Here is a 24,300-nt window from a genome sequence, read left to right on the forward strand (position 1 = left end):
TCTTCATTATCATCATCACAAAACAAAAACAAGAAAAAAAAAAAAAAAAAACGAACACCCACCTGATCTCATTATGGAAATTTCAAGTAGATGGGACACTGAAAAATGTAAGTATATCTTGGAAAAGTTCAGGGAGCACGGCCTGAATCCTATAGTGAAATATTTGTCTTTCGATGCATCAGAACCCAAAACCTATGCATATCTTGGAAAAGTTTGTGGACCATGGCCTGAATACTACAGTGATAAATGTATGGGGAAAAAACTGTTTTCATGAAAACAATAGATATCTAGCTCACCATTATTTCTCAGAGACCATTGTTTGAAGAGGCAGGGAACTTTCAGCTTCATTAAGACTGGAATTCCTTTCAGCAACAACCTTTGACATTCCAAACATCTGAAATGGACCAAAAGAGCATCTGGTAGGTAAATATATATATATATACACACAAATGTAAGAGAAAGTAGCAGACCAATCAACCCAACACGCATTTGTGAGAGTACTAATGTAACGACTCACCCACGGTACATACGTGGTATGCACACCAATCAACATCATTTGTGGGTCCCATTGTGAATGGAGAATCATAGCCCAAAAATCACAATGAGCGGACATAAAAGGGCCAGCGATTGTGAGGATTGGGGATGCAGATACCTTAACCATCTTACTTCCCCCATTTAATTTGGATCTGGGATCATTGTCAACTGATGGTAACCATTGGCTGGGATAGTCTGACACCACTGTGATTTTCCGGCCATGCTCCCTACATCCATACAAGGGCCAGCGATTGTGAAGATTGGAATGCATGGATGACATGCATCCTGTGGATATAGTTTGGTATACTGCCATGCACGCTGGAGTCTATCCCATCGAGTATTATCTTCAGTTTCTTTTCTTGACATTTAGCTCCCCAATTTGAGTTCTGGTTCATGTGTTTGCCTAACCTTTTGAATGGTCTTCTTAAAGCATGTCTTGTGTTCGTCCATGGAAGCATGAACAAATTCATCAATGTGATCCTTTACATCGGCCAAGAAACTGGCTTCCTCTGATTTCTTCTTTCGACAAGAGGTAGTGATTGGGCTTCTAACAGATGATGACGACTGCAATTGAGATTGAGCTTGCTGGGATTCCATTACGGACGACGCTCGATCTTAACCTACCACATGGAAATCTGTCACCTCAACTACCAAGAAAGGAAACCTTCGAACTGCAATCTTAGCCTTATGACTATCAGTTTCTAACAGATCAAACCTGGAAAACTAGAAATGCTAATACATCCATACAGTCAAACATTAGCATTTTAATTAGAAGGTCTAGGATCAATGTGTTAAAAGGAATGATCTTCATGGTGGAAGCCACCCAAATTGGCCTCATTTTTTGGCATGAAGAAACACTACCTACTGCCTCAGACCACATTCCCATCAAATTTCTTACTTAAAACTAAAATAAGACTATTCAAACCATAAAAATCAGGATCAACAACAAAATAAAGATATGAAATTATCCTTCAAAAACATCAACTCGACCAGCAGTCATCAGTCATTCTAAACCACACACACCAAAGCTTGCAAATTTCCTACTAGGAATATTTTCTTTTTAAAGGTTACGGTTTTATTGGAAGAAACCGAAATGGCCAAAAGAATTACACGACAGTCCACTATTTACAAAAGAGATCCCCCTCACCCACAGCATTAGAGATTGAAACCCATTCCTTTACATCCAATTGGTTCTTCCAAAAACCTCTGATGCACCCCCACAAAGATTACGAAAACATCGCTTGGCCCAAATACCAGTCAATAGGCCAACTTCCAACATCTCCTACCATTCTTCCCAAACCCACCCCCATGCCATGAGCGAAGAAGCCTCCATTGATTCCAGAATCACCCACCACACCCCAAAGAGATCCTAGAAGTTCACCCATACTTCCTTCACAAATGGTTGAATTTCTACTTATGTAACTCTGAAAGATGCCATTCAAATCCATCATTAAAATATCAAGATAACTAAATTTCCAACCTTCAAGTCCTGATTCCAGTCGAAAAGGACACAGAGAAGTCACAGCAGGAAACAACCAACTTGACTCACATTGGTACAAGATACCTTTTGATTACACCATAAATTGGAAATAAAATTTAAAGAAACCAGGGCTTGTGTTCTGCCACTCGAAGCAGTTTACCACAAGTTAAAAGAAACCCACTTGGCATAAAGTGGGTAACCATTGGAGCTCAATTTGGCATGTTGATGAGGATTCTTTGGAGCTTTTATGAAGCTCTTTCATTCAATCTCGTGTTCATCAAATAGCCAAAATGCAATTGTTCAATCTATTCAAGTTCGGACCCAATCCAGGACCTTCTCAATTGGGCACATTATCCTCAGATCCTTCCCCCCAAAGAATAAATAACTAAATAAATAAAAACTGAAGTACTGAAATAGGACACTGAGGTACTGTCTGAGTGTAAGGACAGGGGTTTTTGAGTTATTAGTTGTTTGGAAGTTACAGTGAACCATACAAATTGGGCTACAAACCCAACTTATTCTATTACTAGACAAATACCAATATCACACATTCGAGCTGTAACCTAAATGGGTACTGCAAAATAATTGCGCTAAGAGGCAATGTGGGGCCTGAAAGCGTTGGCATGCGAGCCTCATGTTAATCATGTATAGGTGGTTCGCTATTATTGTGAGCAGCCTGCTACACAGGCATGATCATTCATATTTGTGGGTGTTTTCTGCCTAGCATTTTATCTAGCAACTGCACCACAATGACCCAACAGTGCTTGCTCACCCTTTGGCGGTGTGCACGTAATGGTTTGTGCCGGAGATCAACACAAGTCGGGAATTTGTTGGCCTTTGAGTGGTGTCGAAGTGAGCCTCTCTCTACCATGGCCGATTCCAAGAGCCGTGTAAAAGGGGAAGGTTGATGTCCAGCAGGCAGCAGATCTTAAAACCTTTCAGAATCTATCATTTAAAAGCCGAACCCAATATAGAGTTACAAATAGGCCAGGTCCAGGCCCAGCTAAGTAAAATCAAAATTTTGAATAGGCCCGTTGACAGCCCAACCCAATCTATCTACGAGAAAGACAGATATAATGGCCTATGGGCTGTAGCCAAACCCTGCCATACCCATATCTTAAGATCTGAATTTAAAAGTTCTCATGCTTTATCCCTGCCACACTCAGCATCCATACTATGGTAATGTAAGTTGTACCTACCTTCTTGATCTTCCATCTTCTGCTTCTTTTATGGTCATACATGAACAGATTCTCAATATATGAAGCCCATCCATTATTCAACAAGGAGACACCTAAACCATATTGTTGCAAGCATTAGAACTGAGGTCTCATATCCTCAACATTTAGGCATTTAAACTAAAGGCCAATTTCGACAAGGATTTGACAAGCGGAAAAATCTCCAAAATCCACTTTTTGCAGGGCCTACGCAGCTAATGCAGAACCAGCCTAGCAGCCGTTTCCAAAGTTTCAGTTTGCACGATTGTGCCTCACAAAATCCAATGCAGAGGCTCTTGATGCGGACTCCAAGGATGCACCATATCTCCACACTGGGGTTGGTGGCCCACGAGGTGGGGTCTGTGAGATGTAGGATGGTCACGAGGTGGGTCCCACTATGGAACCGTGTGATTCGAGGACCCATGCGACGTAGGGATTGCCCATGGGGATGTTTCACCCGGGTTTGCCTGGAAGAGCCTGCATATAGGGATAAATTGGTCCTTCTCCATCAGCTCTGGAGCTTTTGGTGCATTGGTCGGTTGTCCGCTATCAGAATGGTATTAGAGCGGGAGCTCAGTGTTCAAGTCTCACCAGTATAGGTGGATGATACATGGGCATCTTGGTGCGGACTCCAAGGATGCATTGTATCCCCACACTAGTGTGGGGCGGTCCACGAAGTGGAGTCTGTGAGATGCAAAATGATCACGAGGTGCGGCTTACTGTGGGATCGTGTGATTAGGGGACCTCGTGCAACGCCAGGGTTGGCCACGAGGAGGTCTCAGATGGGTTTTCCTAGGAGAGCCTACATATAGGGATAAACCGATCCTTCCCCATTAACTCTGGAGCTTTTTATGCGCTAGTCAGTTGTCCGCTACATCCGAGCACCTTACAGAGTATATTGGCGGAGGATATCAGCTCCAGTTTCACTTTGGCTTGGTGACCACTAAATGGGCCCAGTGGGCCACATTGAAGACCCCACGTGAATAATTGTGCATCTTCAAAGACCCTACACCAGGAAGATGCATGTAGGTTGCTTACTGAGTTTGAACGATTGGATTGCGAGGACACATCGATCGGATGGTTGGATCTTGAAGATGCTTTGATCCGACAGTTGAATCATTGTGATCTTGGATCACATTGATCGTAGACTTTAAGATGTTTTAAATTTGTTTCTTTTATTTAGTTGATTATTCATGTTGGATTTATTTTGATATTTTGTTGAGATTAGGGTGTTAGGAACAAATGTTATTTCATTGAGCGTCCTTATGTGAGGATTTTCATCTGAGAGTGCTTTTTTATAAAAAGTCCCTCTTGAGACAATAAAAGGCTTGGACGACCAGCCTTAGCCCATTATTGAACATTTTGAAAAAAAAAAAAAAAAACAAAACTGTTTCTTGCTTTGAGATAGAAAATATCTTATGAATAGAAATTGATGGTGTGATTCCAAGTTGTAAAGCCTAATCTATCCTCTTTGAAAATGTATATCTCTCGTCTTTCTCAAATCCTTCTTCTTCTTTTTTTCTACTTTTCTTCTCCAAACCCTAAATCCCTTTACTCGTTCCTTCTAAACCTGAACACACTGCCCCAAACTCATATTTTCTTATTCCTCACTCCACCAACCCCAACCCAACCCATCATCATTAGCCCCTACATGTACAGTGATGTGGGACATGAAATTCAAATATGATGTGCAAGATTTTCAGCCTTTAGATCACACTACTTCAGAGACAATCACACAAAATTCCACATCCCACATAACGTCAAGCATTCAACAAAGGGAATCTATGCGGGTCCAGGCCTACACATGCTAGGGCTGGATCAAGTAAAATTATAGACCAAACAATGCTCGAAGGAGAGTAAATTCATCCACACATGCACAAAAATATTTCTCAAATCCAAGGGATTCACAAGTTCAATTCGAGAAACCCTAAGGTTAAAGAAAAGGGATAAAAATTGGGGATTTAGGACAATCTAGGGTTAGGGTTAGGGAAATCAGGTGAGAGAGGAGTGAAAGAGAGGAGAGAGAGAATCTGCAACCAACTCGCGCATGTAGACAGCAGGTTGGGCCTGACGCACGTGTGGGGCCCACGAACCAAAAAAAAAAAAAAGCCCTCTTGGGTCTGGTCGGCCAGGGCTGAGCTTCAAAACCTCCAAGTTTCAAGTCGATCCGATGTACGGTCTGGGCGTGGTGCTCCGCCGAAGTTTCAGCCCTCCTGCAGGGCCAGATTCTGAAATTCTGCTAAAGAGAGGAAAGTTGCTGTAATAAAAGATAAATTTGTAACGCAGATGATTGTGGGAGATGATAAGGGTGGATGTTAGAAGATGGGAGCAAATCAAGATAGATGTAGCTTCGCACCACGGTAGTTAGCCCTTCAAAGAAGGAAGGACTTCGCACCCAATTAGGTTTTCATAACTCGAAAAGGAGCAGGAAAACGCAGCAATTTTTATTAATCTTTATTAAGAAAAAAAAAGCCTACAAGGGGTGCTTATTTATAAGAAAACCTTATACTCCTAAAACTCGCACGATGTGCGCAACCTATTACTTAGCGATGAAGTAAACATAAATAATAATTAATCAAAGTATTCTAAACAGTCCATGATATGACTAATCAGACTAGTGGGCCACGATCATGAGAACCCATGATGGGCTTTATTTGACTATCGGGTCTACTCCAACGAACCAAAACTCAGTCTTCTAACTAGGGGGCCCTCCTTGGATATCGTCATCGATCCAAATCAACAATTGGACCCTCCTCCTCCTTGCATACGTATGCAGGGGGGGGGGGTGTAACAACCCTGGTCTTGGTAGTCAGTCACGAGCCCTCTAGCATATAGACACACTTCACGAGGAATGTGGTGAATGCTAAGAGACGTGGTAGAATACATTATCCTCACTCCCATTTAAGGTAGAAATATTGAATTTCGAGGGCGAAATTCTCTTTAAGGGGGGGTAGATTGTAACACCCCGTACTTTTCAGAACTCGGGTGTTACCAGGAAGACCAAATGGTTCATTTCAAATATGATATGATAGTACATATATTATATAATACAAAATAATTTTGTAATTATCTGTAATAATACACATGTTGCTTAAATTATTTAAATTACATATATTAATTATTTTATATTATTTAAAACATATAAAAAATAAATTGTATACCAACTCATTACAATATAATTGATGCATATTAATTAATGCTTGCATTTTATAATTTTCACTATATATTATCGTATTATACTACATATATAAAATACATATCACTTAATATTAATCTTACTATACTATATATGCATAAATAATCATAAAACTACATTATAAATATTAATAAATACTTATCCATAACTATAATTTATTATACTAAGCAAAGGTGTACGTATATTTTTATTTTATAATCTAAAATAGATAGTGGCCCTGATAGGCTCGCCAGTTAGATGAACGACCCTGATTGTGAGTGTGGATCCCGGATCTCCATCGAATCGATGATAATGGGCACTAAATGGCCATATTTTAGTTGATGCGGCCCACTTAAGCCATGGATCTACCACATCCTTTGGGCCAGGCCCTAGTTTAACCTGACGAAACAGATGAACGGAGTGGATTACATCATGGACACCACTGTGGACCCCACCCTTGATGCGCGTGCACTCACTGTGCACTGGAACCAGGAGACCCAGTCAGACCTCGTCTGACCGTGGAAAGACCGAAAGAGGGAGGATTTCCCTCTTTCCTTTTTTTGAATTCCCTTCCGCCAGGACTGACGATGGGACAGGGTCCCTCCTCGGCGATTTGTGGCCCATCATCATGGCCCTAATGAACGATCCAAACCGTCCATATTGTAGAGGACCCAAAGCCGTGCGAACCCTGCCAAGTTTCACCCGTTGGATTGCACGGACGTGCATACAAGCTCAGGAACAAATCGAGTGTGCGGCTGGATATTTCTCAAAAACGGAAATTCCTCACTTTCTTCCTCTTTACATGCTGGCTATCTGCATGCTCTGGCTGTTTCGATCTCGACCCTCCGTTGGGAGGATCCTAGCCCTCCGTTTTAGCTATGTGGCTTAGGTTTTTTTTTTTAGTAAAACCAGCGGCCGGCTGGTCTCGGTTTTGATGGTTGTACTTGGCGGTTTAGAGCAGATGAATCAGGGCCATCAATCCTCCTCCGATGGCTTAGAGAGAGTAAGGCTTCGAAAACAGGGCATATAAAGCAATAGGTTTGCTGCCCTATCTCTTGGAGTTGTACCAGCGAAACCTAAGCCGTCTCCTTCCAAAGCTCGAACCCACCGCAAAAACGCCACTAGAGCTTCATTTTTCCTCTTCCAGAAGCATCATGTGGAGGAACTGGATGCTCCAGCATCAACAGTTCGAAGAAAATAGCCTCCATGGGGAGACTGCCATTGAAGCCGAAGCTTCTTCCTCGAGCACAAGCTCCGCCCCGCTGCTGTCGCAACCTGCACCGAAGCAGGCTCATTGCATCATGCTGCTGAGCATGGTTCAGAGAAAAAAAAGTTGTTAGAAAGGAAGAAAAGAAAGAAAGAAAGAAAACCAGAGAAGGAGTGGGACAGTTGTTGTCCCAACCCGACTCAGCCAAGTCGGGCGCGGCCAGGCGCTACTAGCCTTGGTGACTCAGCCAGGCGAGTTCCTTGCTGACATCAGAGCTAGCTGGACATCGGGATCGAGACTTCCTCCACCTAGTTGTCTGTGAATAGAGAAATCAGCTCCAACAAAGGTATGATTCCAACCATAGACAGGTGATTGAGTCACTCGGTTGCTGCCGAGTTAACTCACCTAATTTCTTCCACCGAGTCCAGCAGTTTGGGGAACTAGATCTGATTATCCTAAACTGGTAGACTAGGTCTCTGGGTTATTGCACCAATCCGACTTGTTGATGCTCTAGACATGTAAACAGAGGAAAAAATGCTACTGAGGAAGAAATGAGTGTAATTACACATTGTCATTAAGGCATATCACTTGAAACCGCACCCACAGATCATCATCTTCGTATCTACTAAATCCAGGTCACAGCTAACTAACCCTCCACTCAAGAACAAGGGTTGGATAAGATGCAACTAAAATTCAGATCCTCATTTGCATAAACAGTCAACAGAAAATGTAAGTTCAACCTCATTACTGTAAAACTAAAAGCACTAGATTGGATCCATGCATAATGCAGTCATTACGGAAGTATGACTTAGCCATCTGAAGCATATTACAATCCATAGCACAGTTCAACATCACCACCACCACCACCACCACCATCATTACATGTGTCCCTACTAAATTGCATCACTGTGACACCTAAAATGAAGGATTAGATATGATTGTACTTGAACTCAGATATGCATTTGCATAAACAATTCCAATGAAGTAACAAACCACTGCATCAGGAGCAAACAATAGCCCATAGAATCGCAATTCTACCATTCAAACAATACCAATCCCAACCACAAACATGTGTCCCTCCTTCCTACCCATTAACCTAGATCATCTCTAATGAACCCAAAACCCCAAAATCAGGATGGCATGCACCCGGGTTCCAACTAGATCAGGCCGGGTTGAATCCCTTGTCTAGATCAAGATGGTTGGAATCGGTTTGTAGCCAAGTTGGGTTCAAATCGGTCTCTAGCGAGCCAACTCAATGGCTATATCTTATCTCTAGTCGTAGGTTATATCGGGGTTGGATCTTAGTTGATGGTTCAACTCTCATGTGTTCTGGCTCTTCAGGTAACTTCGGTTGGGGTAGTAGACTTAACTTGGATTCAGGTTCGTGTGAGTCGAGCCTCTAAAGTTGAGCATTGAGGTCTTGAGTTCCTAGTTGAGGCAAAAGGTGAGGACTCACCCTTTGAGCTTCCCACTTGATTTCATCAATCTAGATATAGATGATGGCCAATCTAGATATAGATGATGGCATGATTCCCATAACTGAGCTACGTACTTTACTATTGAATATGCTAGCTTGTTGTATAGTTAATTCATGTGTTGGACGACAAATGTTTCTTTTAAATTATAACATGCATGAATGGTTCGATGATAACATGCTATCCTTTATTGCATATGTATTAATTTATTTATATGCTATCACTCGTGCTTGAATGATGAATTGAATGGAACTTACCTTGGACTTATGATCCCGCGGTCCACATTTGCTTTTGTGGCTTGAATGGGTCATTGGTGCCCTTTGTGGCTTATTGGTTATATTTACACATCTGTTGTTTCCTAGCCATTTTGCGGAGTTTAGTCATACCATGATTTCCGGGTAGAGCTGAAGTTCGTTTATCGATTTTCTAGCCATCTTGTGGTGTTCACGTACGATATGATTTCTGGGTGGTCTAGAGTTGTATGTTTGTTTTCCTAGCCATCTTGCGATGTTCAGTCATACCATGATTTCCGGGTGGAGCTGAAGTTCGCTTATCGATTTTTTAGCCATCTTGCGGTGTTTACGTACGACATGATTTCCGGGTAGTCTAGGGTTTATATGTTGTTTGTCTCTTCATCTGCGGTGTCAGTCGTACCATGATTTCCAGGTGGAGCTGAAGTTCACTTATCGATTTTCTAATCATCTTGCGGAGTTCATGTACGACATGATCTCCAGATGAAGAAGAGGTTTGAAGGTTGATTTTCTATTCACCTCATGGATTTCACTTGTACCATGATTTCCGGGTGGAGCTGAAGTTCGCTTATCGATTTTCTAGCCATCTTGCGGAGTTCACGTACAAATGCGATTATCGGGTGTAATAGAAAGTCGTATGGTTGATCGTTTGGTTATTTGGACATGTTTCCTTGTATTGCGACTGCCATTATATTTTGCTTATGATGAAATTCTGTTGATTGGTTTGACTTTCTTAATATGATGAAATGCCTTATTTAGTGTATCTAATTTCATGACTTGTAATCTATATTGGATTATGAACGATGAGTGCGTAATCTTAGAGGGTGCTCCTCACTGCGATAGCCATTGACGCTATCAAACCGTAACAGTTGATGCAGGTATAGGGCGAGCCGATGCTGTTCACTAGGTTGTTGGAGCAGATCGAGTAGCTAGGGAGCTAGGTGGGGTCCTTGCGGCCCGCATTGATCTCCACTACTAATTGATAGACTCATGTTTTTACTTACCTGAACCTTGTTATTTGAGATTGTATAAGTCCTGTATGGGCGCTACATTTGGAATTTTGTAATGATCAGAATGTTTTTATACAATGCATGGTTTAATCTACCTTCGTTGCTATTAACTCTGATTAATGATAAACGGTTCAAATTTACACTGGATTTTATAAGCTAACACTCGGGTTTTTGGGAAACGGGTTATATACTCGGGTCTCGAAAACACGGGGCATTACAGGGGGGGACGTGCATGTGCCCGAGATGTCCCCATCATACATACTAGCTAGTTTGCACGGCTGTATGGACAGGGTTGTACAATCGTACGGTCAGCCCCTTCTCTCCATTTTTCTTCCCTTTCTTCAATCCATCTTCATATTCCTTAAACCCTAGCCTAAAACCCTATTTCCTATTCACCTATAAACCCTATTTCTTTTAATTTTCCCAAAGCCCTAGTCCCCAATTCCCTATAAAATCCTAAATTCCCAAATCCTTCCAAAGCCCTAATTCCTTTCAAATCTATAACCTTATATAATCAAACCCTAGCCCTATATTCTCATATCCATAACTCTAGAAAGACCAAATCAGCCCCTTTGAATCAAACCTAAGCCTATGCTAAAGTGGAAGTTCTACCTTCCATTGATCCTATAAAATTCATGTTTTATATGGTTTTGTTTAATGTGGGGTTGTGATTTAGTATGAAATCTGAATTTTATTGTTTATTTGATTTCTTAGATTTGTGGTAGGTTAGTGTATTTTATGCTTTGAATTGCTCTTTAATCCGTTTATAATATATATATATATATATATATATATATATATATATATATTGCATCATATTTAGTTTAGATCACGCGTCCTGCATCAAAATTTGAATGAAGAACTTCATTGTTTTGAGTGCAATCCAGCAAAACAATTAGTGCTAACCTAGCTGGTGGTGCAGGCCATGAAACTAAACATTTCATGATTGTTAAAACATTGGCAACATCAAAATGAAAGTTTCACATAGATATTGGCAGAGAAGCAAAGCTCGTTTAGGGTTAGGTCTGATTACATCAGTATAAAACAGATAAGCTAAACTATATCGACAACAAGCAGATCATTCTCAGACCAGATATCTAACATATATTAAATGAAAGCAGGCTTCAAATGGAATTACGCCTACTCCTGATATCCTAGCCATGGAACTCAGCATAACACAACAGTTCCATAAATCAACTGATTGTTTTCCACCTGAACTCAACCAGAGCTACTCACTAAACCATTGGTCACAACCTGCTACAGTCTGTTGCAAGAATTGTTGAAACTGAAAACCAGGAAATGATAATGAAACATAATAATCCTCTTAGCATTATCACAGCTATTTGGGGTCAGCTTTTAAATGGTAGATTGGAAAAAGTTGTACAATTGGCCACCCACTAGGTATCAACCATCATCTTTTACCAGGGCTATGGAAGAGGCCATTGTAGAGCCTTCTCCCAGGAAAGGACAATGAATATGCACGAGAAAGAATGGAAGTCATCAATGTAATTTGATGTACACAAACACCTGAGTTTTTATCACACCTATTTGGGGTCAGCTTTTAAATGGTAGATTGGAAAAAGTTGTACAATTGACCACCCACTAGGTATCAACCATCATCTTTTACCAGGGCTATGGAAGAGGCCATTGTAGAGCCTTCTCCCAGGAAAGGACAATGAATATGCACGAGAAAGAATGGAAGTCATCAATGTAATTTGAAGTATGTACACAAACACCTGAGTTTTTAAAGAGAATAACATGGTTGCTCAAAGTACAAACAATATAATGTACACATCTAGTATCAAGAGCTACACAAATGAAGAACATATCCTACACAAATGAAGGACATATCCTACACAAATGAAGAACATATCTCTGATTTATGTGAGAGGTAAAACTATGACCAACATACCCATTTTCAAAATTTGTAAAACTATGACCAACATACCCATTTTCAAAATTTTCTGATGGTAATCAACCAAGATGCCTAGTCATTGGTAACAGAAAGAGTCTTCCATTTTGGCAATATTGCAGGGGGCATCCATATGAACATTGAAGAATAATGACAAGAAGATCATCTGCTGCATTGGCAGAATATTCCAACCATGACCCACTCACTTTTAATGGACAACATTATGTTCAGCTCAGTAACACCACTGCTCCGAAAACATGCATGCCCAAGTATGTTAAATCTCAGTGCATCTTTTCATATTTGAATCTTTGTACTTTCTACCTGAACAAGAGGGCAAAGAATGGCATTATATGTATATTCATCCGGAATTACTCCTCTTAACTATCATATAATCATGTAACTCAACTACTTCATGTGCATTGCAATTCTTTTTGAACTCAGTAATAAGAATTGCATAAGTAATACAATCAGGAACGAGGCCCCTATCCAACATCACCTTCATAAGCTCTTTTGCCTGTTGAATACACCCAAACTCGCACAAAAAATTAATCAAAATATTGTAAGTTACTTCATTTGCTAAAGTCTCAAACTGTCTCATCTCATGACATACAGCAAATGCATCCCCAATCTTTTGAATGCTAAAATAACCATTTAGCAAAGTGTTGAAGGTTATAACATCTACTAGTAAACTGATCTGCATCTCATCCAACACAACCCTTGCGGTGTCCACAGATGACTTCCTGCAAAGACCATTAATGATAGAATTGTATGTTACCAAATTTGACCATTAATGATAGAATTGTATGTTACCAAATTTGGCATTTGCCTGGCCTTCACCATTCCATCATAAATTTCAAGTGCATCAGCTATTTTCCCCTCACAGTACCCATCGATCAAAGTGCTGTATGCAGGTCAGGGATCTGTCCTCGGGTAAACATACTGCTCAGTGGTTGCTTCAGTCCTTCAATATTCCTGTTCTTGTATAGATAATTAATGAGAATATTGCATGGAACAACATCTTTAACAAGGTCCTTGTCTTCTATAATCATGTTAAAATATTTCAGTCTTTCAGATGTCCAGTTTTGCAGCAACTGCATGTAAGAATATAGTACGTGATTTGGTTCGATCAATATGCTTTTCTATCATATCTGATAATAGAAAACACACTTCTTCTAAATCTCCTTGCTTGAATAGCCAATTGATTACGGAGTTATATACAATGGTGTTTGGCATTAGACCTTTATCCACCATTTTATCGCACAACCAAAAAGCCTCTTCCATCCTCCCATCACTTGTGTACCCATTGATCATAGTCGCATATGTCCGTACGTTTGCCTCAATCCCCACTTTTTGCATGCCTTCCCAAATTTCTTCAGCAACTGCCACCTTTCCAGCTTTGCAGAATCCATTAATGAGGCAGTTAAAGTAATGCAATTGGGTTTTACATGATTCCCTGACATGACCTCCATCTTCTTCAGCAGATCACAAGCAGGATCAGCATCACCAATCTTGCAACATCCATCAATAAGCAAGTTGAAAGTAACAACATTGGGCATGATTTCACTCTTCGAAATCCGATAAATTGAATGTACTCATGTTTTCTTCATACCCTCTCGAGAACATTTCCCTGTACATCTTCCAAAACACGGAGTGAGCCAAGCAATCAAATACGCGAGCCAACTCTGGTTTCATCCCGAACCTCCCCTTGACCCATCCTGTTTGATTCTGATTGTGGGGCATTCCACCTCCCACTATCAGTCAGCTTCAAAAGATGATTCATGACATTATTCCAAGCATGAAATGCGATCCCATAGCCTTCCATCCTGAGCTTCTTGATTACCACATAAACATCTTCACTAGCCCCGACTTGAGTACAAGCTCTAACCAATGCATCAAAGACAGCTCGACTCAAGGCACAGATATCATAGGTATCAATCAACGTTTCCAAGATAGCCATGGCAGAAACACCCTTTTTCTGCATTAAATATCCCATCAGAGATAGTGCATCCTCAAATCTCCTTGAAATAACCAACACATGAACTACAGTAGAATAAGACTCCAACCTATGTGAACAACCCTTTTGCAGCCCAACCCAATTGAAGAAATCCAATGCTAACCGCAGAGACCTTTGAAACTGCCGAATCACCCAATCCACTAATGAATTCGTCAACATTGAAGAAATCTGTCCTAAGAATCCCCATCTCCTCTGCCTCAGATTCACACATATTGCACTGAAAACAATCTCCTCATTACTCAAGAGTTGATAACCGCTTCCTCACATAAAAGTTTCGGATTAAAGAAGAAGAAGAAATACTCCTTAATAAGCATGAACCTACTACCAAAGAATGTTCAATTTCAGATCCTAAAGATGACCTGGATAACTAATAATCTTTTTCCTGCGATTAACAATGAAAACAGAAAATACACAAATCAGTAACAGAAGCAAAAAGCCTAGAAAGCTTCTAAGGTTTCATTCAAACATCTATAAAGATGGCATTCTGATTCCTAGATCCTATAGACAACCTGAATCATTAATCATCTTTTTTATCATGATCGACAATAAAAACAGCAGCTACATTGGTAGAAGCTGCAAAACCATTCCTTAGTATTAGACTCAGAAGACAACCTAAATCGCAAATCTTTTTTACCCCACAATTACCATTAAAACATCAAAAACATGAAGAAATCCACAAAAGGCCTCAAAAAGTTCTCAGGTTCCAAACTTCTAGGCCTAGGTTGGATGCGCAATCTTTAAAAATTGGATTGTTAAGAAAACATAGATTCCTTGGAACGCCGAGATTTTTATTAATTAAAAAAAAAAAAAAAAAAAGGCACCCTTTAAAGGCTTAATTACAGTGAACCTGAAATAAGTTGGGGTTACATTTCAACACCCACATTTTTATGCTATCTCTTTCTTTTTTTCTCTCACTCTCTGCCAAATTCAACTCATGACCATCACCCACATTTGTTATGCCACTTTTCCTCAGTTTCTCAAGACTGTCACTCTTTCTTCTTCTTCTTCTTCTTCTTCTTATGGAAATAATGAAAGTACCCATATTCAGTGGTACGCATATAAAATAGCGAAAAACATAAAAAGGGACTACAGAGAAAATAAAATCCACGATTTTCAAGTAAAAGCAAATCTAGAACAACGTATTAAAATCCAAACAAGCTCATAATCAACCCAAAACAATTATATCCACATGTTTCTAACTCAAGTATCACTAAACTACCATAGCAAAATCTAACAACAAATATTATAAATCATCAATAAACACACACACACAACACGTATCAGTAAACAAATATACATAGTTTCCTTTTGAAGAAGAAGTTGACGAAGAAGAAGAAGAAGAAGTGTAACTGTGTATGCCATCCAAACTACATATCAAGCTAGCTTCACATGATGATTGGATGCCACCAACATCATACAAAACAGGGGACAAACATCTAAGAATCTCCACTTATTCTACAACGTTGCAGAAGAACTGACCTCCCAAAAAAATCTGTAAAAACCTAACTCTTAATCCAAAATCAAACAAAAAGCATTAAAAGGTGGGGATTAAGGCCATGAACATACCCCTCTTGAGCTTTAGAAGAGATCCAATTTATTTTTATTTTTTTAAAAAAATTACCTAAAAAATTCGAGCACCACAGCCTCACGGACGTGAAAATTTAGTGAGGTGATCACCTCCTAGAGCCAATTCCACGGCTAAAATTTCACCTTGAAATGCTTCGTGGGTTGAGAGAATCAAGCGGTTGAAGTTTCGAGAGGGTGGTGATGATGGTTGTAATCGAGGGTTACGGTTCAAATCCTTCATTCCAAAGTCTCATGCTTGGACTCGGTCACAGCAGCGCCAACGTCGGTAACCTTGTGTTACTGGAAAAGCTCTTATGTGCATTGAGTCTGGATCCTCTGTTATTCGATAACAGGGATCCTCTACTTGCTTCTTTGCTATTGGTCCACGTCACCTCTCGATTTTATAATAAAAAAATAAAAATAAAAATAAAAAAATGGACATGAAAATATTATATATAAAAAATAAAAAAGGAAAAAATAAAAAAGAGAAAAGGAGAAAATAAAATCAAAACCAGACAGAAAGAAGGAGGGAGTCTATCTCTGGAGCCATCTGCTCTCCCTACTCTCCATCTTCTCTCTCAACTTCTCTCCTAGCTTTTCCTCTTCTCTCCTAAGATTTTTGTTTGAAACAAAGTATCCAGACTCTCTTCCTCTCCCGACATTTCTACTTGCTACAAACAGAGGTCCGGACTCGTGCAATGTCAAGGTTATTTGTGCGGTCATGGATGCATGCCAATGTAGAACAAGTATGTGTGATCTTGGCTATTCATTAGGTGATGTAACCATCTATGATGAATTTCAAATGCTTGTTACAAGCCACAAAAGTTTTGATTATCCCACTGTTTCCTGTTCTCAAATGGATGTGGTTAATCCATGGAAGGAAACAACTGTGGTTGACACCAGGAAGGAGAGAGTTGTGGTTGAATCTGTGCTTTTGGTATATAGTACGTGGTCATGGGGAGTGACCCAATGTTATTGTATCCCTAACATTATGTACAAGTAAATATTAAGTTCATCAAAAAATTTAATTTTCACTATAAAATAATTTTTCGTTGCTCTAAGGGTAATCGAAATGCTACCTGTGCAAATGAAAATTAAAAATTAGAGCATACTAATGCGGGCTATTTATTGGGATGGACTGGATTTGGTGTATCTCTCTACTCTTTCTGTTGACATCTCTTCGATTTTCCTTTCTCCAAACTACTCTTAATTCTACGTCTACCACGACAATTCTCATTTCTTTTAATTTCATGAGCTTTTTCTATTATTTCAATGATTTCAACGCTTTTTTCTTTTGATACAGTAACTTTACATTGCTTTCTCATGAGCTTCTTTTTTAATTTTAATGATTTCACTTCTTTACTGCACATCATCAACCTCAAATTTTACCCGATAAGCCTGAACGCTTTTTTCATTACTTAGGCTTTCAACATGTGATGAGGGTCCTTTTTCGTTCTCTTTTTCTTTCAATATCTTTTTCGAATCTTGCAACATCCATTCTAAATGTTTGGAAGCGCATTCAAATACTTCTTCACGTTCACAATCCATTGTTGCCAATTTCATAAAGTTGCAAACCAAACTATTATAACGCCAGGATTGTGATTTCTTATTTTTGTCATTGGAGTCACATCCACTACTTAATGAGGGGAATGTAATTGAAGAAGCTTCTTGAGTCCACCTTTTCAAAATGTACTTAGCTGGGATATTTGTGGATATGCTTCGTAGCTTTTAATGAATAGGGATACAAAATACCCATGAATTCAAACTTTCTACAACAACAAGTGATGGACTCCTCCATTGAGTTAACGGTAACAAGGTGAAGACTATGATTTCTTCTATTCAAAACTTAATATTTTCTGACCGTACCAGACTCATCTACTTTTTCCACTATTTGATCAAGACTATCGCCAAACTCTGCTTGAAATAATTTGAAAATGGTTGGTGTATATACACTAGTTGCGTGCTTCAGGATACTGATAGGAAAAGTCACAATTGGTGAACTTTGGGTCATTTTGAAATTAGCTTCTAATTCTGCATTTCGTCTATCATCCACCAATCGTTCGAAATGTTTAAAAAAATTGATTATATTTTGGCCTGGATGTAAGTATCTCCTCAAATCCTTATTCGAACTTTTGCAATGTTGGGTGCTCTTCATATCTGCACAAAAAGTGTTCTTTCCATATACTAATGCCCACTTCTCTTTTCCATTGAATAATTGTTGTAACCATATATTATCTGTAAGGTTATATTTCGTGATCATTCTTTTCCACACCTGACGAAATTCATGTTCCTCATCAAAATCATACACACATCTACTAAAATCATTGCCTAACGACTTGAAAGAACAAAATAGATGACTTAGATGTTTGCACGCGTTCTGAAACATACATACACAAATACGTTGAACCATTCCTGGTAACTCTGTCTTGATCGCACTTGATATAGCCTTATCTTGATCTATGAGAATGGTTTGAGGTTTTTTTTTTTTCTACACATTGCATCACAGAAAGTTTTAAATAACAATCTGAAAGAATTAATTATTTCATCGTAGATGATTGCAACCCCAGAGATAATTGTCAATCTATGATGAATAACACTGATGAACAATGCAAATGGTTGTCCATACTCGTTTGTTTTATATGTTGTGTCATAGCAAATCACTTCTCCAAAATGTTTATAATCTAAAATCATTCTTCCATCTACCCAAAAAATGTTGGTGATGCATTCTTCAGCATCAAATTGAATAGAATAAAAGAACATTGGATCTTCAGCTTGCTTTCTTTTGAAAAATATCAATAGACCTTCATCATTAAAATTTTTCATTGCTTTCACCCTTTTCGTCCATAAATAATTCTTATAATCTAACAAATTATATCCAACATTTTGTCAACCACTGGCTTGTCTAGTCATGAAATCAAATATTGCTTTTGGCTTTATACCTGAATTATCACAGTTATCGTCAACTACTTCTTGAGTAAATTTTCGTTGTGATCTTAACAAATGAAATTCTTCAGAAGTATGATCAATCTTAAGATCACTAACACGATATATTTACCGTCAACTCCCAATCTAATTTTCATATGTGCATCACAACATGTTCTTGTTTCATCCCAATGATGTTTCGCATTAACATCGTGTTTATCAAATGAACGTTTACCTTCTTTGGAACAAACAAAATCTCTCATTTCCAATGCACTTATCTTTTTGTCTTTATTTATACTATGCTTCCGAACACTGAAACCGACTTTCCTTCCAAAACTATTGTAGAAATCATATGCATCTTTCTCTGTTTTAAACTCCATACCAATTTCTGGATTCCGTACCTTCTCATCCATGTTTGGATCATCTATACCAATTTTCACTTCTGAGTTGATGTCTATATCATGTCGTGATTGAGGCATAGAATCCACTAGGCATGGCGTGCAAGAAGCCATAAGACCTTTATTTTCCATTGACCTATAATGTCAAAACAAATTTACCATGAGGACTATGGTTAAAATAAAACAGCTACATAAAACATATATAACCCATCATCTAACATAAAACACTTCAAATAAATCTAAAAATACTTTAAATAAATCTAAGGGGTCACCATAAAGAGCAATGGACGAAAATCATCCTTAAATCCTATATAATCTGCGGGCCACTAGAGTTTTGAATGGCCTAATGAATGCCCTAGAATGATCAATCACAGTAGGCCCCACAGGGCTCCTAGTATGGCTGTCCATCTCTAGCTAGGTCTTGGTGGGGGCAGTACCTAATCCGCGCCTCCTATAGGATCCACCAACGGTTTGGATGGCAAATAACCATTTAGACTGTGGGAAGCTTTCAATGATGATTGTTTAATGACCACCGTTGTTATCCACTTGAGATTCAGACCTGCTTCATTTTTCAGCCCATGTTCTAAAATGAACCGGCAAAATAGATAGACGACATAGATATACAACACAAACAGCAAGGTGGGGCCCACAGTCAGAGATCGCACCCACCTATTGGATTGGGGTCGCAGCTAATCGGCGATGTCCTAATTTTCTGATACTCCATTCATCCAGGTGTGGTGCGATAGTTGAGTGGATTGGATGGAATATGCATTGTACAAAGAACCCCATGTTCTTTAGACAGTTTACATAAGACCTTTCATCTCAAGGAGAACCAATTGCACTGAGTAAACTCTATGGGCCCTTAATGTATGTGTCTTATCCACGTCATCCATCCATTTTTCCAGCTTCTTTCACGGCATGAGCACAGCATTGAAGAATAGCCAAGCTCAAGGTAGACCACACCACAGGAAACAATGGGATAATCAAAACTTTTGTGGTAACAAGCATTTAACATTCATCATAGATGGTTAAATCACCTAATGAATGGCCAAGATCACACATACATATTCCACATTGGCATGCATCTATGATCACACAAATAGCCTCAACATTGCACGAGTCCGGACCTCTGTTTGTAGCAAGTAGAAATGTCAGGAGAGGAAGAGAGTCCAGATACTCTGTTTCAAATAGAAATCTTTGGAGAGAAGAGGAAAAGCTGGGAGAGAAGTTGAGAGAGAAGAGGGAGAGCAAACGGCTCTAGAGACAAACTCCCCCTTTCTTTCTGTCTAGTTTTGATTTTATTTTCTCATTTTTATTTTTTTCCATTTTTTTATCATATTTTCACATCTATTTTTATTTTTATTTTTTCTTTTCTTTAATCAAGAGGTGACGTGGACCAATAGCAAAGAAGCAAGAAGAGGATCCCTGTTATCGAATGACAAAGGATCCGAACTCAACGAACATACATCAAAGACAGCTCCGACTTGAGTACCACCTTCCTGAGCTTCTTGATTACCACATAAACATCTTCACTAGCCCCGACTTGAGTACAAGCTCTAACCAATGCATCAAAGACAGCTCGACTCAAGGCACAGATATCATAGGTATCAATCAATGTTTCCAAGATAGCCATGGCAGAAACACCCTTTTTCTGCATTAAATATCCCATCAGAGATAGCACATCCTCAAATCTCCTTGAAATAACCAACACATGAACTACAGTAGAATAAGACTCCAACCTATGTGAACAACCCTTTTGCAGCCCAACCGCGAGTCCTTTGAAACTGCCAAATCACCCGATCCACTAATGAATTCGTCAACATTGAAGAAATCTGTCCTAAGAATCCCCATCTCCTCTGCCTCAGATTCATACATATTACACTGAAAACAATCTCCTCATTACTCAAGAGTCGATAACCGCTTCCTCACATAAAAGTTTCGTATTAAACAAGAAGAAGAAATACTCCTTAATAAGCATGAACCTACTACCATAGAATGTTCAATTTTCAGATCCTAAAGACGACTTGGATAACTAATAATCTTTTTCTTGTGATTAACAATGAAAATAGAAAATACACAAATCAGTAACAAAAGCAAAAAAGCCTAGAAAGCTTTTAAGGTTCCATTCAAACATCTATAAAGATGGCATTCTGATTCCTAGATCCTATAGACAACCTGAATCATTAATCATCTTTTTTATCATGATCAACAATAAAAACAGTAGCTAAATTGGTAGAAGTAGAAAACCATTCCTTAGTATTAGACTCAGAAGACAACCTAAATCGCAAATCTTTTTTTACCCCACAATTACCATTAAAACATCAAAAACATGAAGAAATCCATAAAAGGCCTGATGAGGATATCTCGCGCACACGCACGCCCCCCTACGCATGTACGCAAGGAGGAGGGCCCCACTATCGATCTAGACGATGACGACATCCAGGGAGGGCCTCCTCGTTAGAGGACTGTGTTTTGGTTCCTTGTAGTAGACCTGATCGTCATGTGAATTCCACTATTGGATCTTGATCATGGCCCACTACTCTAGATGATCTAGTACTTTGAGTTTTGCTTATTATTGTTATTAGGAATATCATGGACGGTTTAGATTAATTTGATTAGTTGTTATTTTTGTTACTTCGTTTCTAAATAATAGGGTGCGCACACGGCGCGGCTTCTGAGGTATAGGTTTTTCTTATAAATAGACAACCCCTTGTAGGTTTTTTTTTCCATTGAAGATTATGAATAAAATTCTGAGTTTTCCTGCTTCTCTAATTCTCTGAGTTGTGGAAATCTAATTGGGTGTGAAACTCTCCCTTCTTCGAAGGGCTAACTACCGTGGTGCGAAGCCACATCCATCTCAAATCACCCCCACCTCCTACCCATAATATTCTTCATCTCCCACAACCATCCCATCTCCAAATTCATCCATTTTTGTAGCTAATCCTTCCTCTACAGCAGATTTGCAAAATCAGACCCTGCAGGAGGGCTGAAACTTCGGCGGAGCACCATGCACAAACCGACATCCGATCATCCCGAAATTTGACGTGAAGGTGGACCTCCCCTAGCCGACCAGACCCAAGTTGGCTGATTTCAGATTCGTGGGCCCCACACAAGTGCGGCCAGGATCCCACGCGCATGCGTCTAGGCCCGATCGCTGTCCACACGTGTGGATCACCTTGGGTTCGTCTATTTCCTCTATTTCACTCCTTTCTCACCCTATTTCTCTAACTCTAACCCTAGATTATCCTAAATCCCAAGTTTTATTCCCCTTTTGCAACCCTAGGGTTTCTCAAATTGAAACATGTGAATCCCTTGGATTGGAAAAATAATCCTTTGCATGTGTGGATGAATCTACTCTCCTTTGGTCTATAATTTTAATTGATTCAGCCTTAGCATGTGTAGGCTTGGACCCTTATAGATCCCCCTTGTTGAATGCTTGACTTTATGTGGGATGTGGAAGTCTTGTGATTGTTTCGAAATTAGTATCATCTAAAGTCTGAAATCTTGCATATCATATTTAATTTTCATGTCCTGCATCAAGGCCTCAAAAAGTTCTCAGGTTCCAAACTTCTAGGCCTAGGTTGGATGCCCAATCTTTAAAAAATGGATTGTTAAGAAAACATAGATTCCTTGGAACGCCGAGATTTTTATTAATTAAAAAAAAAAAAAAAAAAAACCACCTTTTAAAGGCTTAATTACAGAGAACCTTCCAAATAAGTTAGGGGTACATTTCAACACCCACATTTTTATGCTCTCTTTCTTTTTTTTTCTCTCACTCTCTGCCAAATTCAACTCATGACCATCACCCACATTTGTTACGCCACTTTATTTTCCCACTTTTCCTCAATATCTCAAGACTGTCGCTCTTTCTTCTTCTTCTTCTTATGGAAATAATGAAAGTACCCATATTCAGTGGTACGCACATAAAATAGCAAAAAAACATAAAAAGGGACTACAGAGAAAATAAAATCCATGACTTTTCAAGTAAAAGAAAATCTAGAACCAGGTATCAAAATCCAAACAAGCTCATAGTCAACCCAAAACACTTATATCCACATGTTTCTAAGTCAAGTATCACTAAACTACCATAGCAAAATCTAACAACAAGTATCATAAATCATCAATAAATATATATATATATATATATATATATATATATATATAGACACACACGCACACACACACACACACACAACACGTATCAGTAAACAAATATACATAGTTGCCTTTTGAAGTGTTAGAACCAAAAAAAAAAAAAAAAAAAAAAAAAAAAGACAGAAAAAAGAAAAAGGGCAGCAAGCATCACTAACTTAGCAAACATGCAAAAATTATTCAACTGCCTCTGTAGGGCCGACCTTGTTGTGTAACTGTGTATGCCATCCAAACTACGTATCAAGCTAGCCTCACGTGATGATGGGATGCCACCAACATCATACAAAACAATGGACAAACACCTAAGAATCTCCACTTATTCTGCAACGTCGCAGAAGAACTGACCTCCCAAAAAAAATATCTGTAAAAACCTAACTCTTAATCCAAAATCAAACAAAAAGCATTAAAAGGTGGGGATTAAGGCCATGAACATACCCCTCTTGAGCTTTAGAAGAGATCCAATTTATATATATACCCAAAAAATTCGAGCACCACAGCCTTACGGACGTGAAAAGTTAGTGAGATGATCACCTCCTAGAGCCAATTCCACGGCTAAAATTTCACCTTGAAATGCTTCGTGGGTTGAGAGAATCAAGCGGTTGAAGTTTTAAGAGGGTTTAGATGATGGTTGCAATCGAGGGCTAGGGTTCAAATCCTTCATTCCAAAGCCTTATGCTTGGACTCGGTCACAACAGCGCCGACGTCGGTGCCTTGTGCTACTGGAAAAGCTCCGCGTGCCCCGCTATGTGTGTGCGTTACTGGAAAGGCTCTGTCCATCTGATGTCATGCGTTTTATCCACGCGGTCCATCCCGTTGTTTTACCAGCTTATTTTAAGGCAGGAGTAAAGCATATCCAAATCTTAGATGGACCACACGACAAGAAATAGTGGTGATTAGATGCTCACCATAAAAAATTTCGGAGGGCCAACCATAATATTTATTTGCCATCCAACTGTTAATAAGGTCACACGGACCTAAGTTTTTAATGGT

The 24,300-nt window shown here is 39.2% G+C and overlaps 1 protein-coding gene, 1 long non-coding RNA gene and 1 pseudogene across 10 annotated transcripts; 1 reads left to right on the forward strand and 2 right to left on the reverse strand.

Moving 5' to 3' along the window:
• Positions 1-48: 48 nt before the first annotated feature.
• LOC131221255 (uncharacterized) lies at positions 49-24,097 on the reverse strand. 9 transcript variants are annotated; one of them, XM_058216452.1, is made up of 4 exons: positions 23,829-24,095; positions 23,746-23,761; positions 943-1,154; positions 49-394 (listed from the first exon to the last, which is right to left on the reverse strand). In XM_058216452.1, exons 3-4 carry the CDS (start codon positions 1,129-1,131, stop codon positions 299-301), a joined length of 285 nt encoding a protein of 94 aa, XP_058072435.1. In that variant the 5' UTR covers positions 1,132-1,154; positions 23,746-23,761; positions 23,829-24,095; the 3' UTR covers positions 49-298. The 9 variants fall into 9 exon arrangements, with proteins under 9 accessions (XP_058072435.1, XP_058072441.1, XP_058072440.1 ...); XM_058216458.1 differs by lacking the exons at positions 23,746-23,761; positions 23,829-24,095 and adding exons at positions 12,295-12,579; positions 15,950-16,072; XM_058216457.1 differs by lacking the exon at positions 23,746-23,761 and having other exon boundaries at positions 23,875-24,097.
• LOC131221256 (uncharacterized) lies at positions 9,200-10,440 on the forward strand. Its single transcript, XR_009159137.1, has 2 exons — positions 9,200-9,686; positions 9,820-10,440. It is a non-coding gene; the product is annotated as an uncharacterized LOC131221256 (long non-coding RNA).
• LOC131220643 (pentatricopeptide repeat-containing protein At1g11710, mitochondrial-like) lies at positions 12,656-15,314 on the reverse strand (annotated as a pseudogene).
• Positions 24,098-24,300: the final 203 nt, after the last annotated feature.

This window comes from Magnolia sinica, chromosome 12 (genome assembly GCF_029962835.1).
Source record: "Magnolia sinica isolate HGM2019 chromosome 12, MsV1, whole genome shotgun sequence".
NCBI lineage: Eukaryota > Viridiplantae > Streptophyta > Magnoliopsida > Magnoliales > Magnoliaceae > Magnolia > Magnolia sinica.